Here is a 21,568-nt window from a genome sequence, read left to right on the forward strand (position 1 = left end):
TCTTTTAGGATGTAAGATGGGAACCACGAATTACTTCTAACCAACAGTAGGTAACAAAGGTGACGGGATGTAACCTTCATGATTATGTTACATGGGATCATAACTTCTGCTTTACTAATCATCTCTCTCTTGCTGCTTTGGTGAAAGAAGCTGCCATGTAGTGGAGATGGTCCATAAGGCTTTTGGCCAACAACCAATGATGGATTGAGGCCTTCAATCCAACAACCCCCAAGGAACTCAATCCTGCCAATGACCATGTGAACCTGGAAGCAGACCTATCCTCAGTTGAGCCTCTAGATGAGAACCCACCTATGGCTGACACCTTGATTGCAGCCTTGCAGAGGATTCAGCTAAGCTGTGCCCAGACTCTGACCCACAGAAACTGTGAGATAATAAATCTGTATTGCTTTAGGTAGCTAAGTTGGCAGTAATGCGGTTAGGCAGCAGGAGATATACAATACAATTCTGATATGCAATCAAGGCTGGGAACCAGTGTTACAGAGCATTGTTATAGCAGAAGTAAGCATGGTTTTTCTATGAAGCTTTTAATAACTACGATGGTTATGGCAATGATTTGTGATGAGGATGATGATCATGATCATGATGGAATTTTGTAAGTGTCTTACGGGTTTGTCTTGGGGATTAGTAGTTACATAGCTCTGACTAATTTAATTTCTATATAATAGAAAAGCCACAACTGAATTAATAGCTAAAATTTCATTAGATTTCACTTTCCTTCTCCAATGAATGTGAAGCTATTCTTTGCAATTTAGGACATCTTCAAAACATATTGACAATATGAAATTTTCTCTTTTGTATACAATAATTCTGAAGGCCTATGACTTTGGCTAGCAATGATTTCAATCACTGGATAGTAAAGAGGTTCCAAAGTTGTATTTTGTTTTTCTTCCAATTATCATCAAGAAAATTCAATCATGTGGAAGGCAAAAACCATATTTGATTATAAATTATATATGTCATTAGTAAGAAAATATAATATTTATCCTATTTCACCTATCTACTTGTCATCTTAATTAAAGTTAATAACTATCCCCTGGCTGATTCAGTTTTTAAAGTCCTCATATTTTCATTATTATTCCCATTTTTGAAATAAAGAGTTTGTGATTTAAAGGGGTTAAAATAGTTTCTATTAGGCTTACAGATAGTTCAGAATCAAGATAAAGAGGTCAATCCTTCAAATTCACCTAGTACTTTTCTCCATTAGATGCTCCTGCCTTCATTTTACACCCCCATTATGTCAGTTCCTTATTGCTTGGTATGTAATTAATTAGAAAATACAATCCACAATAAATGTGTGGTATAGTTTTGGTTTAAAATAAGCAGCCAGGATTTGTGTGCCTTGGAGACTAACAGGATTCATACGCTTACTTTTGGAATATAAAAACCAGAAAATATATAAATGTGCATGTGCATGAACATGAATAACTTATTGTTTTGACCTCTGTGTTCAGCATTATTTATTAATGCCAATACATTTTCTTAAGCAGCTAGAAAACAATACATGCTTCATCAATAGTCTTTGAGCTCCCTTGCTCAGTGTAGCTGAAAAATGAGGTCTAAGAAAGTTTCCAAAGCCCTGAACGATGTTAGGGTCTGGCTCTTTTATGATCAAGTGATCTTTTCAACTTTAATGGGAAAAATAAATCATTGTTAAAAGATAATCTTGTCACATGAAAGCCAAAAAGGTGCAATATCAATGATTCAACTTACTAAAAAACCACCCTGCGGATTGGAATAAAGCATGTAACACAGTTTGTTTTGTTGTTGCTGTGGTTGGCGGTGAGAGTAGAGTAGGCTTAAAGAAATACCTCGTTTTAAAAATATAAGAGGGCAATATAAACTTACTTAATAGAAAAATGAATGGACTTGATACAAGGGCTATTTTATAAGAACAGAAATTTGAAATCCTTTTTTAGATCTTTTTCTGTTTCATCCAATTGCTTATTTCATGATGAAACTGCCAATTGTTCACATTCTTTCTCCCTTTCTCTCTTTCTCTCTCTTTTATTCAATTTTTGGTGCTGTGAACAATATGAAAAGCACAGGGATAGCTACTAAAGTTAATGCTTGCCTTTGCTTTAAGGTACAAATCTATATAAAAGTAGTTTAGGTACAGTTGGTAAACAAAATTATTTTTCTAGTAGTTGGTTTTAAATGGAGCTTATTCTTAGCATGTTCAAACTAAGCACATCCATCTCTTTAAGCCAATATCTAATTTGATTATGCCAGTAAAGTCTGGGTAGATAAAAATATCTACAATTACAAGACTATAAATTAATGGAAAAAATTCTCTCATTTACAACAGCAAATGCACACATGTGTGTGCTCACAAACACACACTCAAACAAGATTATTGGTCATGTAGATTTATAGAATTTGCATATTTTGTCCCTCCTTGTTTGAAAAAGTAGAGAAGGTTGTCCTTAAGAGTTTTTCTTTAAATTTTGTTTCTATAAATGAAAAACATGTCGGCCGGTCGTGGTGGCTCACTCCTGTAATCCCAGCACTTTGGGAGGCCGAGGCGGCAGATCACTTGAGGTCAGGAGTTTGAGACATGGTGAAACCCCATCTCTACTAAAAATACAATTAGCCGAGCATAGTGGCATATGCCTGTAGTTCAGCTACTCTGGAGGCTGAGGCAGGAGAATTGCTTGAACCCCAGAGGCAGAAGTTGCAACAACGTGAGATCTCTCCACTTCCCAGCAGGCTGGGTGACAGAATGAGACTCCGTCTTAAAAAAAAAAAAAAAGAAAGAAAAGAAAAGAAAAGAAAAAAAAGAAAAAAAGGAACGTGTCTAAAATCCTGGTAAGAAGTAATTTCCTTCAGTTCAGGAAAACAGAGGGAATGTTCGTAATTGTGTACTAAGACAACCCTCTGGAAAATTCCCAGTCAGTTCTTCCCGCAATGCTTCATAGCTCTCCCACTGGCTCATGGACTTGGGAATGTTCATAGCTAGCTTTTTCCAAAAAGAATGCCAATCTCTCTTGTCCCTTTTTTAAAGGGTGAAAGAGGATGTCTAAGTAATACCAAGTGAGTGTGAACTGAATCTGTAGTTTGGGCAATAAGCCTAAGGCATAGTTGGGCAGCTCAAACCCAAGTGTCAATGTGGGAAGGAGGGGGAATTTAGCCTGGGGGAAGTTCCAAGACTTTCTGTCAAAAGTTCTCAAGACATGCAGCATCTTCCATGCTGAAGTCTGTCCTTTGCAAAGTATCGCCCATGCAAGAAAACTGTAAGGAGGTCACAGATCATTCTGAAGAATCAACGCAATGTCACAGGCTGATGACAGCTTGACATCTAAGGTCATAGACCAGTTTTCTTTGGGGGATGTATTCACAGAGCAGAAGAGCTGTATCAGCAAAATGTCACTGAAAGCTGTCACCAAATTCAACAAACAGGGCAGAGCACTGCTTACAAACACACCAACAGCCTAGTAAATCGAGAATCCTCCATCCCTTTCACAAAGGCTACAATAGAATAGCGTGTTATAGTAGTTTCTTGGGCCAAACATAGATACATAAAGCCCTATCGAGAATGTCAATGCCAGGCTTATCCATAACTGTGATGTTTGGAGTTTTTCCAAGCATCTCTTGAACAATTTTAGCAAAACTGCAATGGTAATACTCATCACTTACCAAAACCAAGAGGCAGGGTATAAAGGAAAGTCACCAATGAGCCTGTGTAGCATATAAAGACTAAGCTCTGCTTTTATAAAGATATAATCAACAGGTGATAAATTGGAAATGCAGAATAATGGCAGTGGTTTGCAGCATAGACTCTGAGTCAGACAGATCTGGGATCTAGTCTTAGCTCCTTTATCTAGATGTTATATGACATTAGGATATTAATATCTGAACCTCAGTTTTTGCATCTGTAAAAATGGGAGTAGTAATAGCGCCTACTCTTTGGGATGGAAGAAAGGATTAAATTATGTAAATAAAGTACTTAGTACAATGCCTAGCACATAATAAATTATAAAAATGCTGCTTACTTTTATGATAATAATTACTATTATCATCATTACTAGTTATAATTAGGAAATGCTTTTCAAAAGTGAACACTTTGAATATAACTTGCATGTCATCTGATCTGGAAATATAATAAGGGTATCTAATTCCCACTGATTTAGTGAGTCAAACAGAAAACCAAAACAAATTGAATCATTCAACTGGTGTATTTAGAATTGCGGATGATTATAGCATTCAAGAAAGTTAGTGAAATACATAAATTGCAATTCATCTATCTTGAAAATCTCAAAAGTAAGTTATTTGTCTAGTCTAACAGTGGGCGGGGCTTGTTTAAAAATGTTTATTTAGAGCCTTCTAGAAAAGAAACATGTGCAAGGTGAATAAAGAGGGAATAAAATGTGTTAATACAAGGCAGGTATGCCAAACATCTTTTATGTTTCATCATAGACTTCAAAAAAGGATGCATTGCTTTTACAGAGCACTTTATACTTTTCATGGAATTTTCTCTGCATTGCCATCTTATATTTTTAGACACATACAGAGAGGGCCACATGTACACATATGATCCCTTTGAACCCAGCACTGATTATTTTCAAGTCAGCTCTACGATGAGAGTCCTCGTCCAGATGGAGAGAAAGGTATGGCATTAGCAACAAGGTTGTAGGGCCAGTCCAGAAAATGCATTCAATTGATAATCTAATTAGCAAATTTTGAAAGGGGATGGTATATGCATTTTACTTATTATCTAATTCAAAAAACTCCATAGCACAACTTGGACAAAGTTACCAGTATCAAAGGTCCTAATGTAGCATAATTTGTGTTGAGTGTGTTATATTCTGACAGTGCTATAAACCAGGGAGACAGTTGACTGACAATTCTGTGCTACCAGATACCAACTCAGGCCTCTGTCCAGCTTTACATTGTCAATTCTCATGGAAATATGAGCACTTACATAGCCTCAGAGGATGCCGAAGTTTGGATTGCAAAAGACGAGATGGACAGATTTCATATTTTCATTGCAGATTTTTTTTCTTTGCCTTTTCAAACTGCTGAGCATATTTCTTGTAAAGGCAGGAAATGCAACTAGTGTTTGTTTCTAGCATGGCTTCTGTTTTGAGATTTCTTCTTTGTAGAAGAAATGTGTTGCCCAGCTGTCTAGGATCCCAATCAGGATATCGTTTCAGCATGAAATATATTATAAGAATGATTTTAGCTGATTATAAACTAGAATGAATATGAGGCTAGGGCTATTTTATCCAAATTTTACCCACAGAGGGGGCACTCTGATTCAGTTAAATGGAAATAATATAAATAAATGAGGTAAAGTTTAGTTCTGTGTTTGCCCAGAAAAGAGAGTAATTGTGAAAGACAAAGAATTGCATTAGTGAACAAGCAGAGCTGTGGAGATTCTCAGTTACAGAGATTCTTAGAAACAAGAGTCATGTGGCAATTGGCCAAAAGTATCGCAATCAACATTTAACAGACTGGTTCAACCCAAGTTGAATTGCTGGAGAATTGAATGCTTTCCAGTTTTAATACTTCTACCTGCAACACCCACACACATTGTTCAACAAATATTAATTAAAAACTCCCTGTATGAGGAACTCCTTGTATGAAAACACCAAGGCTAGAACTGGTTAATGGGAAAAGATACAAAGATGATTCAAGTCCTACCTTCTCAGAGATTTGTGAAAGAGAGAGACATTTCAGCCAGTATCCTATTTTTTGATTCCAAGACTTACAAATTTTAATGTTTCTGAAATACAATCACTGAGTACATTTGATTATATCCTTTCCAAAAGTTGGCATTAAATCTATGGGTCTTATAATAGATGGAATTTTAAAAGTTAGAAGTGAATGTACTACTGTAAATTCAGCTACCCAGTGTAAGGGGAACAGAAAAGAAATCTGACTGGAGGATTCTTGAATGAAATTACTATAATCTGGGCCCTGACAAAAAAAAAAAAAAAAAAGAAGAAATCTTCCAGACTGGAAGCTTGTGTATGTGGGATGGGAAGGAAGAGAGGAGGATATTGAAAGTAAAGGGAAGAGCATATGCAAAGACATTAAAAAACACAACAGTATGTAAATGTGGGAGTACAGTTTATATATTAAATAGATGTATAATGAAAAACATTCAGAGGACCTGAAGCCAGCTATTATAGAAGCTAAGTGGGAAGCTAGAGTACAAGGATTTGGAGTTCTTTTGAAGACACTATTGACTGTTTTTAAGTGAAAGGAAAACTAATCTAAGTCTGTCACATTCCTAAGGCAGTGCCACAAATGCTATCCAATTCAATTCTCCCAAATGTTTCCAAGGCATCCTCTCACTGTTTTTCCTGATAGGTAACAGAGGCACAGGGAGGTTAAGATGCCAAGGATACGAGGAGTAAGTCTATGTTATACCCTATCTGTATGATTTTAAAATCTAAAAACCTAGGAGTTGTGTATAACACGAACTTAAGATGTTTTGGTCTTCGTTTTTCGTTTGCTATTTTTTTTTGTTTTTCTAATTAACATATTTTTTTAAAGAGCAGTTTAAAGTTTACAGAAAAATTGAGTAGAAAGTATAGAGGATTACCATATATCTCTTCACCCTTCCAAAAGTTTTCTCTATTAATAACATCTTGTATTAATGGGATAGATTGTTACAATTGATAAGCCAACTTCGATGCCTTAACTAAATATTATGATTTACACAAGGATTCACTCTTTGCATTGCATTTTATGGGTTTTAACAAATATGTAATGACATGTACGCATAATTTGAGCATCATACAGAAATGTTTGACTGCCCACAAAATCCCCCGTGCTCATCTATTCATCTCTCCCTTTCCCCCAAACCTCTCCCGCTGCTTCCACTGATCTTTTACTGTCTGTAGTTTTCCTTCTCCCAGAATGTTATATTGTTGGAATCACACATTTTCACACTGGTTTCTTTTACTCAGCAATATGCATTTAAATTCCTCTAAGTCTTTTCATGGCTTGAAAGCTCATTTCTTTTTATCTCTGAATAATATTCCATTGTATGGATGTATTATGGTTTGTTTGTCCTTGCACCTATTGAAGGATATCTTAGTTGCATTCTCATTTTGCCAATTATGAACAAAGCTGCTGTAGATATTTGTGTGTAGGTTTTTGTGTGTACATGAGTTTTTAACCTCATTTGGGTAAGTATCAAGAAGTACTCGATCATACAATAAGAATACGATTATTTTCATAAGAAACTGCCAAATCGTCTTCCAAAGTGACTGAATCATTTTGCATTTCCACCAGCAATGAAGAAGAGTCCTTTTGCTCCACATCTTTGCCTGCATTTGGAATTGTTGGTATTTTAGCCATTCTAACAGGTGTGTAATGGCATCTCATTGCTTTAATTTACAACTCTTTGATGGCATATACACTTTCTAATTTATTTTTTTGTTACCTATTATGTTTTTCTAATATCCATTATTTTGACTTTTACATTTTCCATCATTCATTCTTTCATTTATCAACATATAGTAAGTGTCCATTATAAGCCAGTAACGTTTTTTGAATCTGGGTTATTTTTCTTTCTTTTACTTTTTCTGTTCTTTCCTCCATTTTTACTTTAACATGTTCCCTTCATTATTTATTTTACATAAACTATTAATTTGTCCCTCTATATATTCTATTCATTTCTAGATAAACTGGTTGGTTATCCTTTATTTTTCTGATAATATTTTTTTAATTTCTTCCACTCTTTTTCTCCTGTTAGTTTTATTATTATTTATTCATAGTACCTGCAGCACAGAGTCTGAAATATTGTTAGATATGAAACTGTTGAAATAAATGTCTGAAGTGGAAATCACCTACCTTGGTTGATGATAAATCTTAACTTTTGTATTGTTGCCAGATTGCCACTAACTCGATATATTCCATCAACATCTAGACCTGAAAACAAAAGGGCATATTTTATATTGGCACATGTAAGAACTGAGATGGTAAAATTAAAAAAAAAAAAAGAAAAAAAAACTATGAAAACAAGAATAACATCAAATATCTCTTCTCAGAGAAAAGTAATTTCTACATTCTAAACTATGCAATCTTCAACATTTTAATCCCAATAAAGTAATCATGGTATTCCGTTATAATTAAAATTATCATCATAAATTTGAGCCTAATTAAGGCACAAAGGAGCAGTAGGCAGAATGGGATTACATTGTATATTTAAAATTCATTTCCAGTGAAAAAATAGGAATCAAACTGGATGGTGGGAGGAACATCCAGGCATTTGTATATTATTGCCCTTTTTTTTACAAAGTAAAATAACTCAACACATTTGTGAGACATTTGCTACTGGCCTGACTTACTGTCTCCCTGCCTTTCTGTCTCTCTTCTTTCCTCCCTCTTCTCCCCCCAGCTCCTTTTCTTCTCTCCATTTCTATTCTATTCTATTCTACTTTATTCTATTCTTGTTTTTCTGTGATCTCTATAGAATAACATATTTTGGTCTGATTAATTGAAACTAAAGCATAAAAATTATATTACAGATATAATGCTAGTATATTATAGGTAATGGGGTGCATCACTTTGGAGAGAAAAATAATCTTTGGCAAAATGGTAAAACGAGTTTCAGATTATTTCAGAACTGGTCATCTGTAATTTAAAATAACTTATCCTGGAATTGAATTTCAATAATCATTCACTTGTTTTCCACACATCTATTTATGGAATCTAGTCATTTTCATGACCACATTATGAGGACAATGAAGAAACAGGAAAATGAAAAGGGAAACACTTAGTCAAAAACTATAGTACCTAAAAATGCTGACAACATAATTGTAATGTCAAAAGTGCATATTCTCTGGGCACTCAGAGAGACCTAGGTGAGATTGCCAGCAGATGCAGAGGTCTTATCGCAACAGTTGCTCTATGGAGGTGATACAGCATCATGGATATCCATTGTAATTCACAGTAGTATTAAATATATTGGTAGAAATTATTGCCATAATATAACAGAATAAAGGCTTTCCAAAGCTCTTTACTGACATAAAATTAGCTCATTTATTGCTTTACCATCTTTACATTTTTATACACTTTATATTAGGAACCATTCTGCCATTATGGAAAATATTTCACTGGGAGGTTATGGTAGAATAACATAACTTATAACATTGGTAATAATAGCACAATTTAGGACAATCATTCACTATAGTTTTCACTCTTCCATGTAATAAAATATAGGGTAACTTGAGATAATGGCAATAAAATGCAATAGCTATTAACACATGTATTAATTCATGTGAGTTTATGGTTTTAGAATAATCTAGGAAATTACAGAGACTCTGTCTCTTCCTGAGAACTATAAATTGTAAGGAACTGGGTGAAGCTGGATACCAGTTAGCCAGTGGTGAAAGTTTGTAAGACATATATATTTGTAAAAATTAAATATATTTTTTCCTTGTGATGCACAAAATACCTCCATTAAGCTAAGTCTACTCCAGTTTGTTTGTTTTAAAGTACAATTTCTGCTTGACAGCTTAAATGTGATAATAGTCCTAATTAAAATTTTTCTAATATTTAATTCTTAGCTTTAGTATTGGTCCATTTTGGTCTTAAGTTCACGTACTTACACCCAGAATGATAAAAGAGTAATTTATAAAAAACTTATTAATCAGTTTTTTTTTTCATTTGTCATTAGATGCTGTTTGGTACTTAGTTTTAACCTATGAAATTTTAAATAAGGTGATAGATTTTAAAATGTTAAAAATTGTACATTCAGGTGTGTCTTTCTCAAAGTTTTCTTTCTTAATTTTTTGAACATACAGCTACTGAGGAAATTATTTTAAAATTCTTCTCTAAAATCACCCTCAGAGGCCCTAAAGTGTTTACACAAAAATGTTCATGATGATATGCTTGGGACTTTTGAGGAGAGTTTTCGATTTGGAAGTAGACAAATGTCATCAGAACCATGAGTGGTGAATAAAGTCACTTTGATGCCTGCCACCACAAACAAAGTTTTATCAAATGAATGTGGCTCTGATTTTTTCCCATGGATTATCAATTGATTTTAAGGAATTTAGAGAAAAAGAATATTTTAGAAAATAGAAACATCAATGGAATACATGGGTCTTGGTTCTGTAAATGAGAAATTCTAATATGCTTTTTAAAGAATCAATTGAATCATCCTATTTGCAATAATGATTAAAGATGAAATATGACTATTACAATAAAAATGAGAATGTATATTTTTAAAAATTAAGTTTTTTTTGCTAATTAGCTAGACGCTTATCAGAGGTTGATTATAAATAAAATTATTTGAACCTCAAAATTTAACTGCAAATAAGGGACTTAATCCTCACTGCATTTTTTTTTTATTTTTTAATGCTCACTTGAATATGCCTACTTCTCTATACATGGTGTAAATTCAAGTGCATGTCTATTTTGAAGTTAGCACTCTTCCTTTTCAAATATTATTATACATGCTATTGGAATGCATAGAGTTGTAAACTGGTTTTTAACTGCTGAAATTTCGTGTATTCAAAACTTTCTTTTTCTCTTAGAGTTATAATGTAAGAAGTGCTTTCCTTTCTCTTCCATAAATTTCTGTAACATTTATTTTTAAGTCCAGTCATCAAAACCATTTGAAAAAGCAGTATGGATTGGACATATTACATATGAGCAATTGGAAAGCAGTATATCATTTAAAGAAAGCAGCCTCATCCTAAAGTAATCATGCAACTTTCTTTTGGCATAAAAGGAGAGCGCACGGTTGATGGAGACAGGGAGGATAAATCAGAGCTGCACCACCACTGGGGCTGTAGACCTGAGTCACAGCAGAGAAACTGCTTTGTGGCTGAAGATAGAAACCAGAAAGAAAAAAGGAGTAAAACAAAACATATTAGATGCAATATGAATCTATTTTGACACAACTTCCAAGCTCTTCAGATTCAAAGATATCAACACTATATATCTTGTGAACGATAATGATCTCTGACATTAGTGGCTCCTGCTTTGAATGGCTCATGCTTTCCGGCTATCATACTTTTTAAATTACATAAATAGAGTTAAAATGACAAAGCACATATTAAAAAGGAGGGTATTACATTTTGCAAAATAATCTGGAACATATCAGTGAATTTTAACAGTTATAAATTATATAGGTCCAGTCTTGAAGTTGATTAGCATTCCCCAGAATGGCTCACAGAACGGCAAACCTGAAGTCCTAGGACTATTACGTAAATTACAATTATTCACGTGCCATCCTCCTTTTACTCCAAGAACTTTGAAAGTTATGCCAAACCAAACCAATGTAAATTGGTGGATTTGGACATCCTTTTCAAGACATTATTCTTGCTGGATTGCAAACTACTTATTTTGGAAATATAATTAGACTTTGTATGATTTTTAAATGAGCAATGTCTTCAAGGTAACTTTTTTGTGCTTTGGAGAAGGTTGGTCAAAAATCGCTTAGAGAGGTACCCCTTTCAAGAAAATAACATGACTGTAAATGCAGACAAGAATTTTGCCTGTTATGCTAAAAATACTTTGGGAACATGATAAAACTAAGTCATTTTTCTTTTTAAAATCAGACTGGCATTAACAGTAGCAGCAAACAATTCTCTGAAGAAATCCACATTCACTGAAATATCGTTTATTTGTTCATCATCAGCTGACCTTATATTTCAAAATAGTGTTTACTGTTGGCAGAAATCTCTGGGTATTGCTGTAGGGGATTTTTAAAAGTCTTCCCACCCCCTCCCCCATTTATTCTGAAGAAGCTTAGAGTAGGATAGACACACAATTAGGAGTTATCAGACCAAATGGTGGGTCTAAGCTCAGTGGAAAGAATGCAGCTGTCATGAGTAATTCCCACCATAAATCTTAGCCACTTTGTAAAAAGAAATCTAAGACCAACACTCTGTCCAGAGTTGACTGGCTTATCTGCCAAAATATGGCAGTTTTTGACAATGCAGATGAGTCTGTTAAAAATACTCAAAAACTGGTTTAGGTAGCATTTTTGGTAGCCCGAATGATGGACAAACCACACAGATGTGGAGTTTGAGCCTGGGTGAGTGGTGTGCCCCCCCCAAAGCCTGCTTGTTTTTCTGATCCATAACAAAATGCATCTGATCCTCTGCAGTCTGCAAATGTGGGTTGGGAATTTTGCACAAACAGTCCCTCTCCTGAGATTTACAGCACTTCCTAATTCCTAGGAGGCCAGAGCTACCACAAAAAAAAGTCATTCTTGCAATACTTTGCACTTCTGGCTTCTCCCTACAGCAAAAACCTTTGAGCACAGAAACACTCAGATTACCTTCAGTCTCTGCACATTTCTCTCTCGGTCCTTCCAAAGTTCTACTTGGGTTCTGAGCTAAGCATGAGAAGTTCTGGTGCCATTCAGACCTATCCCTCCTCAAGTTGAAATGTTTCCAACATTGTTTTTCTAGCTTATTTGTTCACACACTTTAAATTCAATGACTGAGAGTACAGGATATAATTTAAAACTTTAATCTATCTTTCAACTCAGTGGCTGGTGTTTATTTTGTACCCACCTGCCATCTTTATTCAATTATTGTTAATTTCTTATGAGATGCCCATCTTGCAATAGCCTTGCTATTTTCTAAAAATGATTCTCTTAGGAAATGGCAGAATTTTGATTTTCAAACATGAATAATTTTATTCTACAGGGTAACTATATAACTTCATAAAAAACATTCTAAAATATATATGCAGGGTTTTTTTTTGGCTATACTTCTATGGTTAAAAAATAAAAAACAAAATTAAATCATTAGAACAATATACAGTCAGAACTAAGTACAGTAGGTGCCCCAACATGCTTTCTGAAGATAGTCATTGTTAACAGTTCTATTTTAGGCCAGGTTCAGTGGCTCATACCTATAATCTCAACACTTTGGGAGGCCAAGGCAGGAGGATCACTAGAGGCCAGGAATCCAAGACCAGCCTGGGCTGCATAGTGAAATGCTATCTTCACAAAATAATTTTAAAAATTAGCCTGGCTTGGTGGCATACGCCTGTGGTCCCAGCTACTTAGGAAGCTGAGGTAGGAGAATCACTTGAATCCAGAAGTTGAGGCAGCAGTGGGCCTTGATCATAACACTGCACTCCAGCCTGGGAAACAGAGTGAGGTCCCGTCTCAAAAAGAAAAGTCCTATTTTCATTCTTTTTGTTACTTAAGGTTAATATGTCATATTTCTGCTTATTAATTTATTAACTTTGAATGTGATTTATTGACCTCTCAGAATATAAAGAGCTTAGTGCATTCATAGTTCCTACCATTTGTCTATATGCCCTTTCTCTTCATTGATTTGCCTATTTCTATATCTTAATGTATCAAATTATTTCTGAGCTATGAAAGATAAAGTAGTATATTTATTCTTACTTCTTCTCTCCACCACTTCCCAGTTTTATTCTTTATGCTTTTATTGTTTATATTCTTAAAAGTTGGGGCGTTTTGTTTTTTATAACTGTTTTGTGACTTATGTATGGGTTAATATTAGTCACCATTTTTTTTTTTTTTTTTTGAGACGGAGTTTCGCTCTTGTTACCCAGGCTACCATTTTTAAAAAGGGAGTGTGATTGGGTTTAACATTAACATTCAGTTTCACAAAGGAGATCCCCCGAGTGTTAAGACTTAATGTGTCCTCGTCTTCCTTTCTAGGTTTCTTCATTTCTTCAAATTAAGTGCTGCCCAGTAAAAGTTTCTGCAATGACAGAAATGTTCTATGCCTTTGCTGTCCAAACCAGCATTCACTGGCCACATAGGACTGGCTACCGAGAACATTAACCACTTGAAATGTGGTTAATACAACTGAGGGACTGAATTTTATTTTATTTAGCTTTGAGTAACTTAACCACATGTGGTGGCTGGTAATGACCGTTTTAGACAGCATGGCTCTAGGTCAGCAACTACCCTCCTTTTCTTGTATTCCATTATTATTCTTTCTTGGATTGAATTTTAAGAGTTTCTTGATTCATAAAAGTAAGTAATCAGTAATTTTTCTTATTTTACCCATCTCAATGACTATTTTCTTTTCCTTCCCAATTGATTGTTGATTTGAATATTTATTTCAGTTTCATAATCTTTTACATTTTTAACTTTGAAAAGTAAATGTTCCATTGTCTTCTAGCATCCCTGCTGTTAAGTCTGATGTCAAATTGATTCTTGACGCTTTGCAGGTAAATTGTTTTTGCTCCCAGGGATTTAAAAAAAAAAATCCCTTTAAACTTGTAGCAGCAAAATGTCACTCATATGTGCTCCCCATCTGGGCCTTTTCATTTGGAAAACATTGTCTTACATTATTTATTTAATATTGTTTTCCCTCTATTATCTCTCTTCTGTATCTAGAATTTATTTAAGATGGATGTTGTTCAAATATTGGATTACCCTTGAGACTGAATTAATTAAAATAAACAGTGGTCATGGGTACCTATGTATGTGTCCAGATCTTTCCCTCTGCCAGCAACTTGTCCAATCTTAAATGGGAATGGTGCATGGGGGTGTCTTGCAGGATAAATGGGTGGTGAGCAGACAACAGGCCAGGAGTTCTCCCCAGTTATCAAAGTCAGGAAGACTTAACTTGGTATGTAGTGGATTTTACCTATTTTGCTCCTGGGGAAAGGTATATCGATACTTTCTTCTCAGATGCCAGTAACTTTTCTGTTTGTACGGAACTTGCTCTGAGGCTCAAGTACCTGCTGTAGGTGCTTCCTTGGTGCAGGATAAAGAGAAGCCCAGCTCTCACAGCCACCAGATCCTATTGTTTAATACATTACTTTCTTCACTGCCTTCTGGACAATTTCTGTTCTTTTTATTTGTTGACTCCAAGTTTGGTTATTTTCTGGGACATCCCTGGAATGAACTGTGCCTAATTGTGGTATCTGGAAATGGTGTTTCTCCTGTTCTCATTTCTCCACTTGTTTCTGTCCATCTGCTTTTTCTCTTCCTGGAATTTCTATTTCTCATCTGCTGATGGCACCTTTTCTGTTTTTAGCACCATTATCAGTTTTTTCCCTTTTAAAACACATATTTTCTACTATTTCATAGGGTTTTTTTTTTTTTTTGGAAAGAGAATCAATATTTTTTTTCAGTCTGCCAAGTTGAATGTGAGGCCTACATAGTTTTTCATAAAAACAGAAATTTCAGAGTGAAAACAGAAGTTTCATTAGTTTATGAAGATACTATTTAATTTTCATTATTGGTACATGGGAAATAAATGGTAATAGGTTAAGCTATGAATATTTAAAACAGTCATTATGTGACTCTAATTCTAATGTTGGAAGAATAGGTTGATACAGGGTGAGTTTCAGTGTATCTCTCATTTCATTTGTCTTACTCCTGTCCTTTTCTGTGTTTATAGAAATTTCTATTATCACTTATGCATTTTCCAGTTCTCCTTTTATTACTAAGATTGTTTTAGTTTTCTCTTCCATTTCTTTCACGACCCTTTTCAATTTTTATTTCATTTTGGATTTTTGTTCTACCTTCCTCATATCTCTGCTATAAATGCTTGCTTCATAGACACAATTATTGCAACAAGTTTTTCTTTTAATGTCATCACAAAATACCTTCATTTTTTCCTTCATTATTTTTTTTATTTGCTTTTGGTTATCATTATATAGATTTTTGGCTCATTTTTAATTATTCATTTCTGAAAAAAATATTTTTCATCTCTTAGGTATTTCTAGGGGATTCATATGGAAAATAAGAATTTTTATTCTCTTAAGAAATGGAAGAGATAAATAGTTGTTGCTAATTTTTCTTTAATGTTAGACTAAAAAGAGGTCACTAAGAAAAGGATTTTTTTTCTGAGAAAATAAATGGCTTAGAACCTATGATAGTAAAAAATGAATAATTATTTAAAAATGTTTATATAGCCAGTGTTTGAGCTACGGTCAAATTCCAGATTTAAATTAAATACCTTGAAAGAGCACATAATAAAGGGAATACACACACACACACACACACACACACACACACTAGTGGTACTAAGAAAAAAAGGTGGTATCAAGTAGACTCTTGAATCAGAAAGAATGCTTTTCAAGAACTTTTCATTGAACACTTGGGAAATTGGGTTCATTTTCAAATGCTTCACCCCCACTTCCTTCCTTTGCCCCTGTTACTTCAACCTGTTATTAGGAAATAAGATTGTTGTGTTCTCGACAAAAATATTTATCATTAATATTAGTCCTATTTGCTCTTCTGCCCAGTTCTGAACTCTTAACAAGCCTTGTCCTATTTGGACACCTGGGAAGACAGGTGCTCCGATATTGCTCCGGCATGAAATTCGGGAGAAGAAAAGAACTAAATACCCTGAGCGTTGAGTGTGTTACTAGTTTGGTTTTCTTAGTGGTTCTGCATTGTAGCATTTATGCCTTGAAAAGTTCTGTAACAATAGAGTTCAGCGACTGAGTAGGGGGTTTGATGAGGGGAGGTGTGGGTAGGAGAGTGGTCAGCTATCTTGCTTTTTACTATTATTAGATATTCTTGTATAGAGACACAGGGTTGGATTCAGTCTTAGAAAACAATTTGTTGCATTACTTTTCTAGTTTCCTCATCTTTTTCATTCTTTTTAAGTAGGATATTGGACATTCCAATAAGAAGAGAATTTCACTGACTTCTTCAAATGTTACCAAAAAGAAAAAAGAAGAAAAAGAAAAAACAAACAAGTCATCCCTCCCCAGTGTGGATACAGGGTCAAAACACTGGCATTCCTCATTATTAGAATTTTCCCCTTACATTTATACTTAGTTCTTGCCACATTATCTCACCAATTTTCTTATAATTGGAGATGCTTATCCATATCATTGGAATCTGGAAGTGTAGACAGTAGCATACTTTAAAAAATCTTATTTCCTGGTTTGCTGTGATTCTTTTTATAGATCAAACATGTTTGTGTGTATAGTCTCTATACATCTAATTTAACTCCCACCTTTAAAATAATTTCTTTTAACTTCAGGATTACCAAATGGTAAGTCAATCAGGGAAAAGACAAGGGGAAAAAGTTTCAATGTGGCTAATGTGATATAGATTGTGAAGCCATTTATGCACCTTGCTTAATACCTGGTAAACATGAAGCAATAGTTGGACAATAGTGTCCTATCTGTGACTCCTCATTTTCTGCACATTGATTCTTACATATCTCTCTAAGCTCAGCTAAGAATTTGAGGCCTAACTGCATGAAACCTGCAGGATAGTAGACGTAAATATGATTTACAGATGTATGCCAGCCTGCCAGCCTTAGGATCATTTGGAAATCGCTGAAGATAAGAAAGATATCAGCAAGATTCTGAGTTTGCTTGTGAGATTTCTCTAGAAAAGAACTTAGCATCGATGGTCGGATCAGACCAAAGATGACAAATTGAAATGATTTCTGGAGAGTGGGAAACAAGGCACCTATAAACAGTCATTACTAAATTATTTTACATGTTTTTTATTTTAAATCTTAGTCTTAAAGACAAATTTTAGTTAATAATTCTGGTTATCATTAAGTGAGAGCTGTTGCCTTCAGTGAAAACTTAGTGTATCTGGAAGATATTGAAGTTGGAGGTTGTATTTGGTTTATCTCATCTCATTTTCTGCATTTCTTTTGTGCTGCAGTTCCACTGTTATGCTGTGATCATGCTGATGTAAATAAATCATTCATTTGGTAGTATGACTTGCTTAGTTGTGTTTGATTAAAATAAATAGAAGTAATAAGAACAATGGATCTAATTTGGTCTACCATTATCATCTGGTAGTTTATAAGCCAATACACCAGCATAACCTGAAGTCTACAAAGCCACAGCAGGTTTGAATAAAGAAAACCAGCTTCCTGGAGATGCTATTCCTAAGGAAAGCTTGGAGTCTCAGGAGGAATAATCTGTACCCTGTGCCCATGTACACTTTTTTTTCTTTTAAAAATTTTAGCAAGAGACTATTTCATAAGTAAAAAAAAAAACACACAATAAAAGGCTCACCAACACAAACAAGAAGAAAACTGAAAAATGGCTCTTTCTGGGATGAAGTCAGCAGAGTTATATAAAGTGTAGCCTTTGATCCCACCATACTTGAAATAGATATTGATTTAAAATTCATATATTTGCCATCATTCTTTTCAATCCCTCTACTCATATTTTTTTTAAACATCTAAACAAAGTGACCTCATTGTTTTCCATTGGATTTTTTTTTTAAACATTGGCTGGGATGATTGAGATTCAGGAATGTGGGAAAATGGATTCCCAAACCACGTCCCTCCGCTTTCATTCTGAACTGTAATTTTTGGCTTGGCTTGAATCACAGTCATCACATTTCAGCCTGACTCTCTCTGTAAAGTGATCTTTCTTAAACATTTCTCTCACTCATCAAGGGATCAGAAACAAAGCTGTTCTAGCCTTTCAGCAAAACACTTACAGGCAGCTTTTACGAAGAAGTCGCAAGAGCTAAATTTCCTCTAAAATTGTTTGAAAAGCGAACATTTTCAGTGCCTCATTGTCCTTTTTGTGAATCTTGTCATCTGTGTGCCATGAGCTCCAGCAGCTATTTTAATCTGTTTTTGTTTGCAATCCCTTTGGTGTTCACCCAAGGAAATGCAGGTGATTCTAATTAACTTACTGCTGAAGATGCAGGAAAAAAATATCTCAATTGTGATGTAGCAAATTATATACTTAAAACCTTTCTTCTATTATTTATAACATATTATTAATGAAAATGATTATAAAAATATTTATCGCCTAATTCATTGCTGTTCACTTTTTAAAAATCAATAGGGATTATGGCACAAGAAAAAGCCACACACATACACAGACACAATACAGACCCCAAGAATGCTTGCCAACTTATTTAACAAGAGTAGCAACTTAAAAATAACATTATTTTTACTTTGTGCAACATAGTTTAATATCTGAAATGACCCTGTTCCAATAAAAATCTATTGAAATACTCTCAGGCCTAACTCTGCCCTGAAGGTAAAAGTGATTAATTGAAAGATTTTGGCAGATCTCTGCTCACCACCAGGGCAGTTTAATTTAGAACACATTCAACCATTTCTCAGTGTCTCTGTGTTGGTGGAGCATAACTTTTGATCTTCTTTGGGGAGGTGCCTCTAATTCAGACCCTTTGGCTCACCACTTCCTGGAGGGTTTTGATGGCTTGCCTCTGCTAAGCATTCAGGTGAGAGAGAGCCCTTCCCTGGCCACTGCCTCTAAAGTGAGTTCATAAAAGCAAATTCCAGACACAAAGACAAGATATTCCACAAACCCATTTAAGTACACCAACCATCAGCAAAGTTGGTTGGTATAGTTAAATTAGTTTGTGGAATATCTTATCTTTGTGCCTGGAATTTAGATCTCCTGCTTAGATCACAGATAAAATACTTCTTTTCAGCTTCTTGCTGACTTTCCAAATTTCTGAGAAATTATAATGTCACTAGCCTTTTTCCCAGGCAAAGAAGAAGGTGCTCCTAACCATGACAGTGGATGAAGCTGAGACATTCGAGCTTCCTGTTCTCGGGAGACACAAATAGGATGACTGTTTTCTTTTGAGAATACAGGAGAAATTACCTAGTGGATATCATTAATACTTCTGCTAAACAGAAAGATGGGACTAGTACATTTCTCCCTGCTTGGCAGATGGACCTGTGTTAAACTGTGATTAAATGGAAGAACAGATAAATTCTAAGATCTTCTGGGGCCCTTGAATTGGTGAATTCCAACTTTCCATGCAATTTGACAGATATTGTGTAGGCACCTATTATGTACCAAAAGTGTGCTAGGGATTGGGGGTACAGCAACAAACACTGCCAGATGTTATTAAGCCATAATATGCACTAAAATGTGAGAACATATATTCTCCGTGAGGTGGATTATAAAAATGATTATGTTTTTAAATCATTTTACATATTTCCCAACTCTTTTATAAGTGTATATATGCTTATATGTATACGTGTGTGTAGTATATACATATATATTACTCTTGTGAACAAATATTAATGACATTATGAAAACATGCCATAGATTAAAATTCTTTGATAATATATACTTATGAGTTTATGTTCCCACAGATTGATCTACTTGAAAAAATGTTGGAAGATTATCATAAATCTATTCTGTATCATTGAATGCTGTATTTTGTATCTCTAATTTAGCTGAAAGATGGTTTAAGACTCTTGAAATAAGGTTTAAAATCTTCATGAGACACACAGTAGAAATTTCAAAATTAAGTATTTCAGAAACTATTTCTTATTTGGGAAATCACTTCCAGATTTGGTGATATAAACATAAGGTATCAGAATAGAGCTGAAAAGACAAGAACATTTTCCCTACTTAGACGCTCCACCTTTCCCTGGACAATTTATACCACCGACTTTTGTGATTTGGGGACTCGTACAAAAAGAAATGTATAAGCAAAAGCCAAGAGGTAGCAATAAAGTTGCCTTTCTGACTTTCTATTATTATACAAGAAAGATTAGGCTTCTAGTGGTCTAGGAGAGCCTTAACTTCTCAGCTTCATTCTGTACTACATGAGGGCTGTTAACCATCTAGCAAAGAACTATACACCCTCTGATTACTCAAAACACTTTGTTGACTTAAAAAAGGCATTCCAATACCAATTGTTCCCTTATTTAAACTCATCTAGCACTAGTGTAATACAAACCAGATTTTCAGCTTCTGGGTGATTTTGTCACATAGGTCTACATTGAAAGACTTGTTGAAATAAGTGGGTATATGCATGTATATATACATATATATTTATATATATTTAATATCTCTCATTTCATTCTGATCTATTGTCATGGAAAGAAAGTATATTAAACTAACTTGTGCCAAAAAAAATAGACAAATGAGATCACATCAAACTAGAAAGCTTCTGCACAGCAAAGGAAACAATCAACAGAGTGGAGAGACAACCCGCAGAACAGGAGAAATTATTTTCAAACTATACATTTGACAGGAGGTTAATATCAGAATTTGTAACATACTCAAACAACTAAATATCAAACAAATGACCAAAAAACAGGCAACCTTAGCCCAAGTTTAAAATGAGCAAACCACTAAATAGGTATTTCTCAAAAAAGAGACACACAAATGGCCAATAGGTAAATGGGAAAATGATCAGCATCACTAATCATCAGATAAATGCAAATCAAAACAATAATGAAATATCACTTTATCTCTGAGAAAATGGCTATTATTAAAAAGACAAAAGATAAGTGTTGGCAAGGAGGTGGAGAAAGGGAACCCTTTTACATCATTGGTGGGAATGTAAATTAATACAACCATTATGGAAACAAGTATAGAGATTCCTCAAACAATTAAAAATTGAACTACCATAGGATCTAGCAATACCACTCATTGAGTATATATCCAAAGGAAATAAAATCAGTATGACAAAAAAAATCTGTGCTCTTATTTTATTACAGTAATATTTACAATAATCAAGATATGGAATTAACCTAAGTGTTCATCAATAGATGAATGAAGAAAATGACACACACACACACACACACACACACACACACACAGAAATACTATTCAGCCATTAAAAATTCTGCTATTTGTGACAACATGAATGAACTTGGAGGACATTATGCTAAGTGAAATAAACCAAGGAACAGAA

At 34.5% G+C, this 21,568-nt stretch overlaps 1 protein-coding gene across 1 annotated transcript in view; it reads right to left on the reverse strand.

Moving 5' to 3' along the window:
- ARHGAP15 (Rho GTPase activating protein 15) overlaps window positions 1-21,568 on the reverse strand; it is a 645,891-nt gene that overhangs the window by 217,421 nt on the left and 406,902 nt on the right. The window contains exon 11 of the mRNA XM_003921995.3: window positions 7,825-7,902. Coding sequence (XP_003922044.1) covers window positions 7,825-7,902 — 78 coding nt within the window. The remainder of the gene's footprint in view (window positions 1-7,824; window positions 7,903-21,568) is intronic.

This window comes from Saimiri boliviensis, chromosome 5 (assembly GCF_048565385.1).
Source record: "Saimiri boliviensis isolate mSaiBol1 chromosome 5, mSaiBol1.pri, whole genome shotgun sequence".
NCBI classification, from domain to species: Eukaryota; Metazoa; Chordata; class Mammalia; order Primates; family Cebidae; genus Saimiri; species Saimiri boliviensis.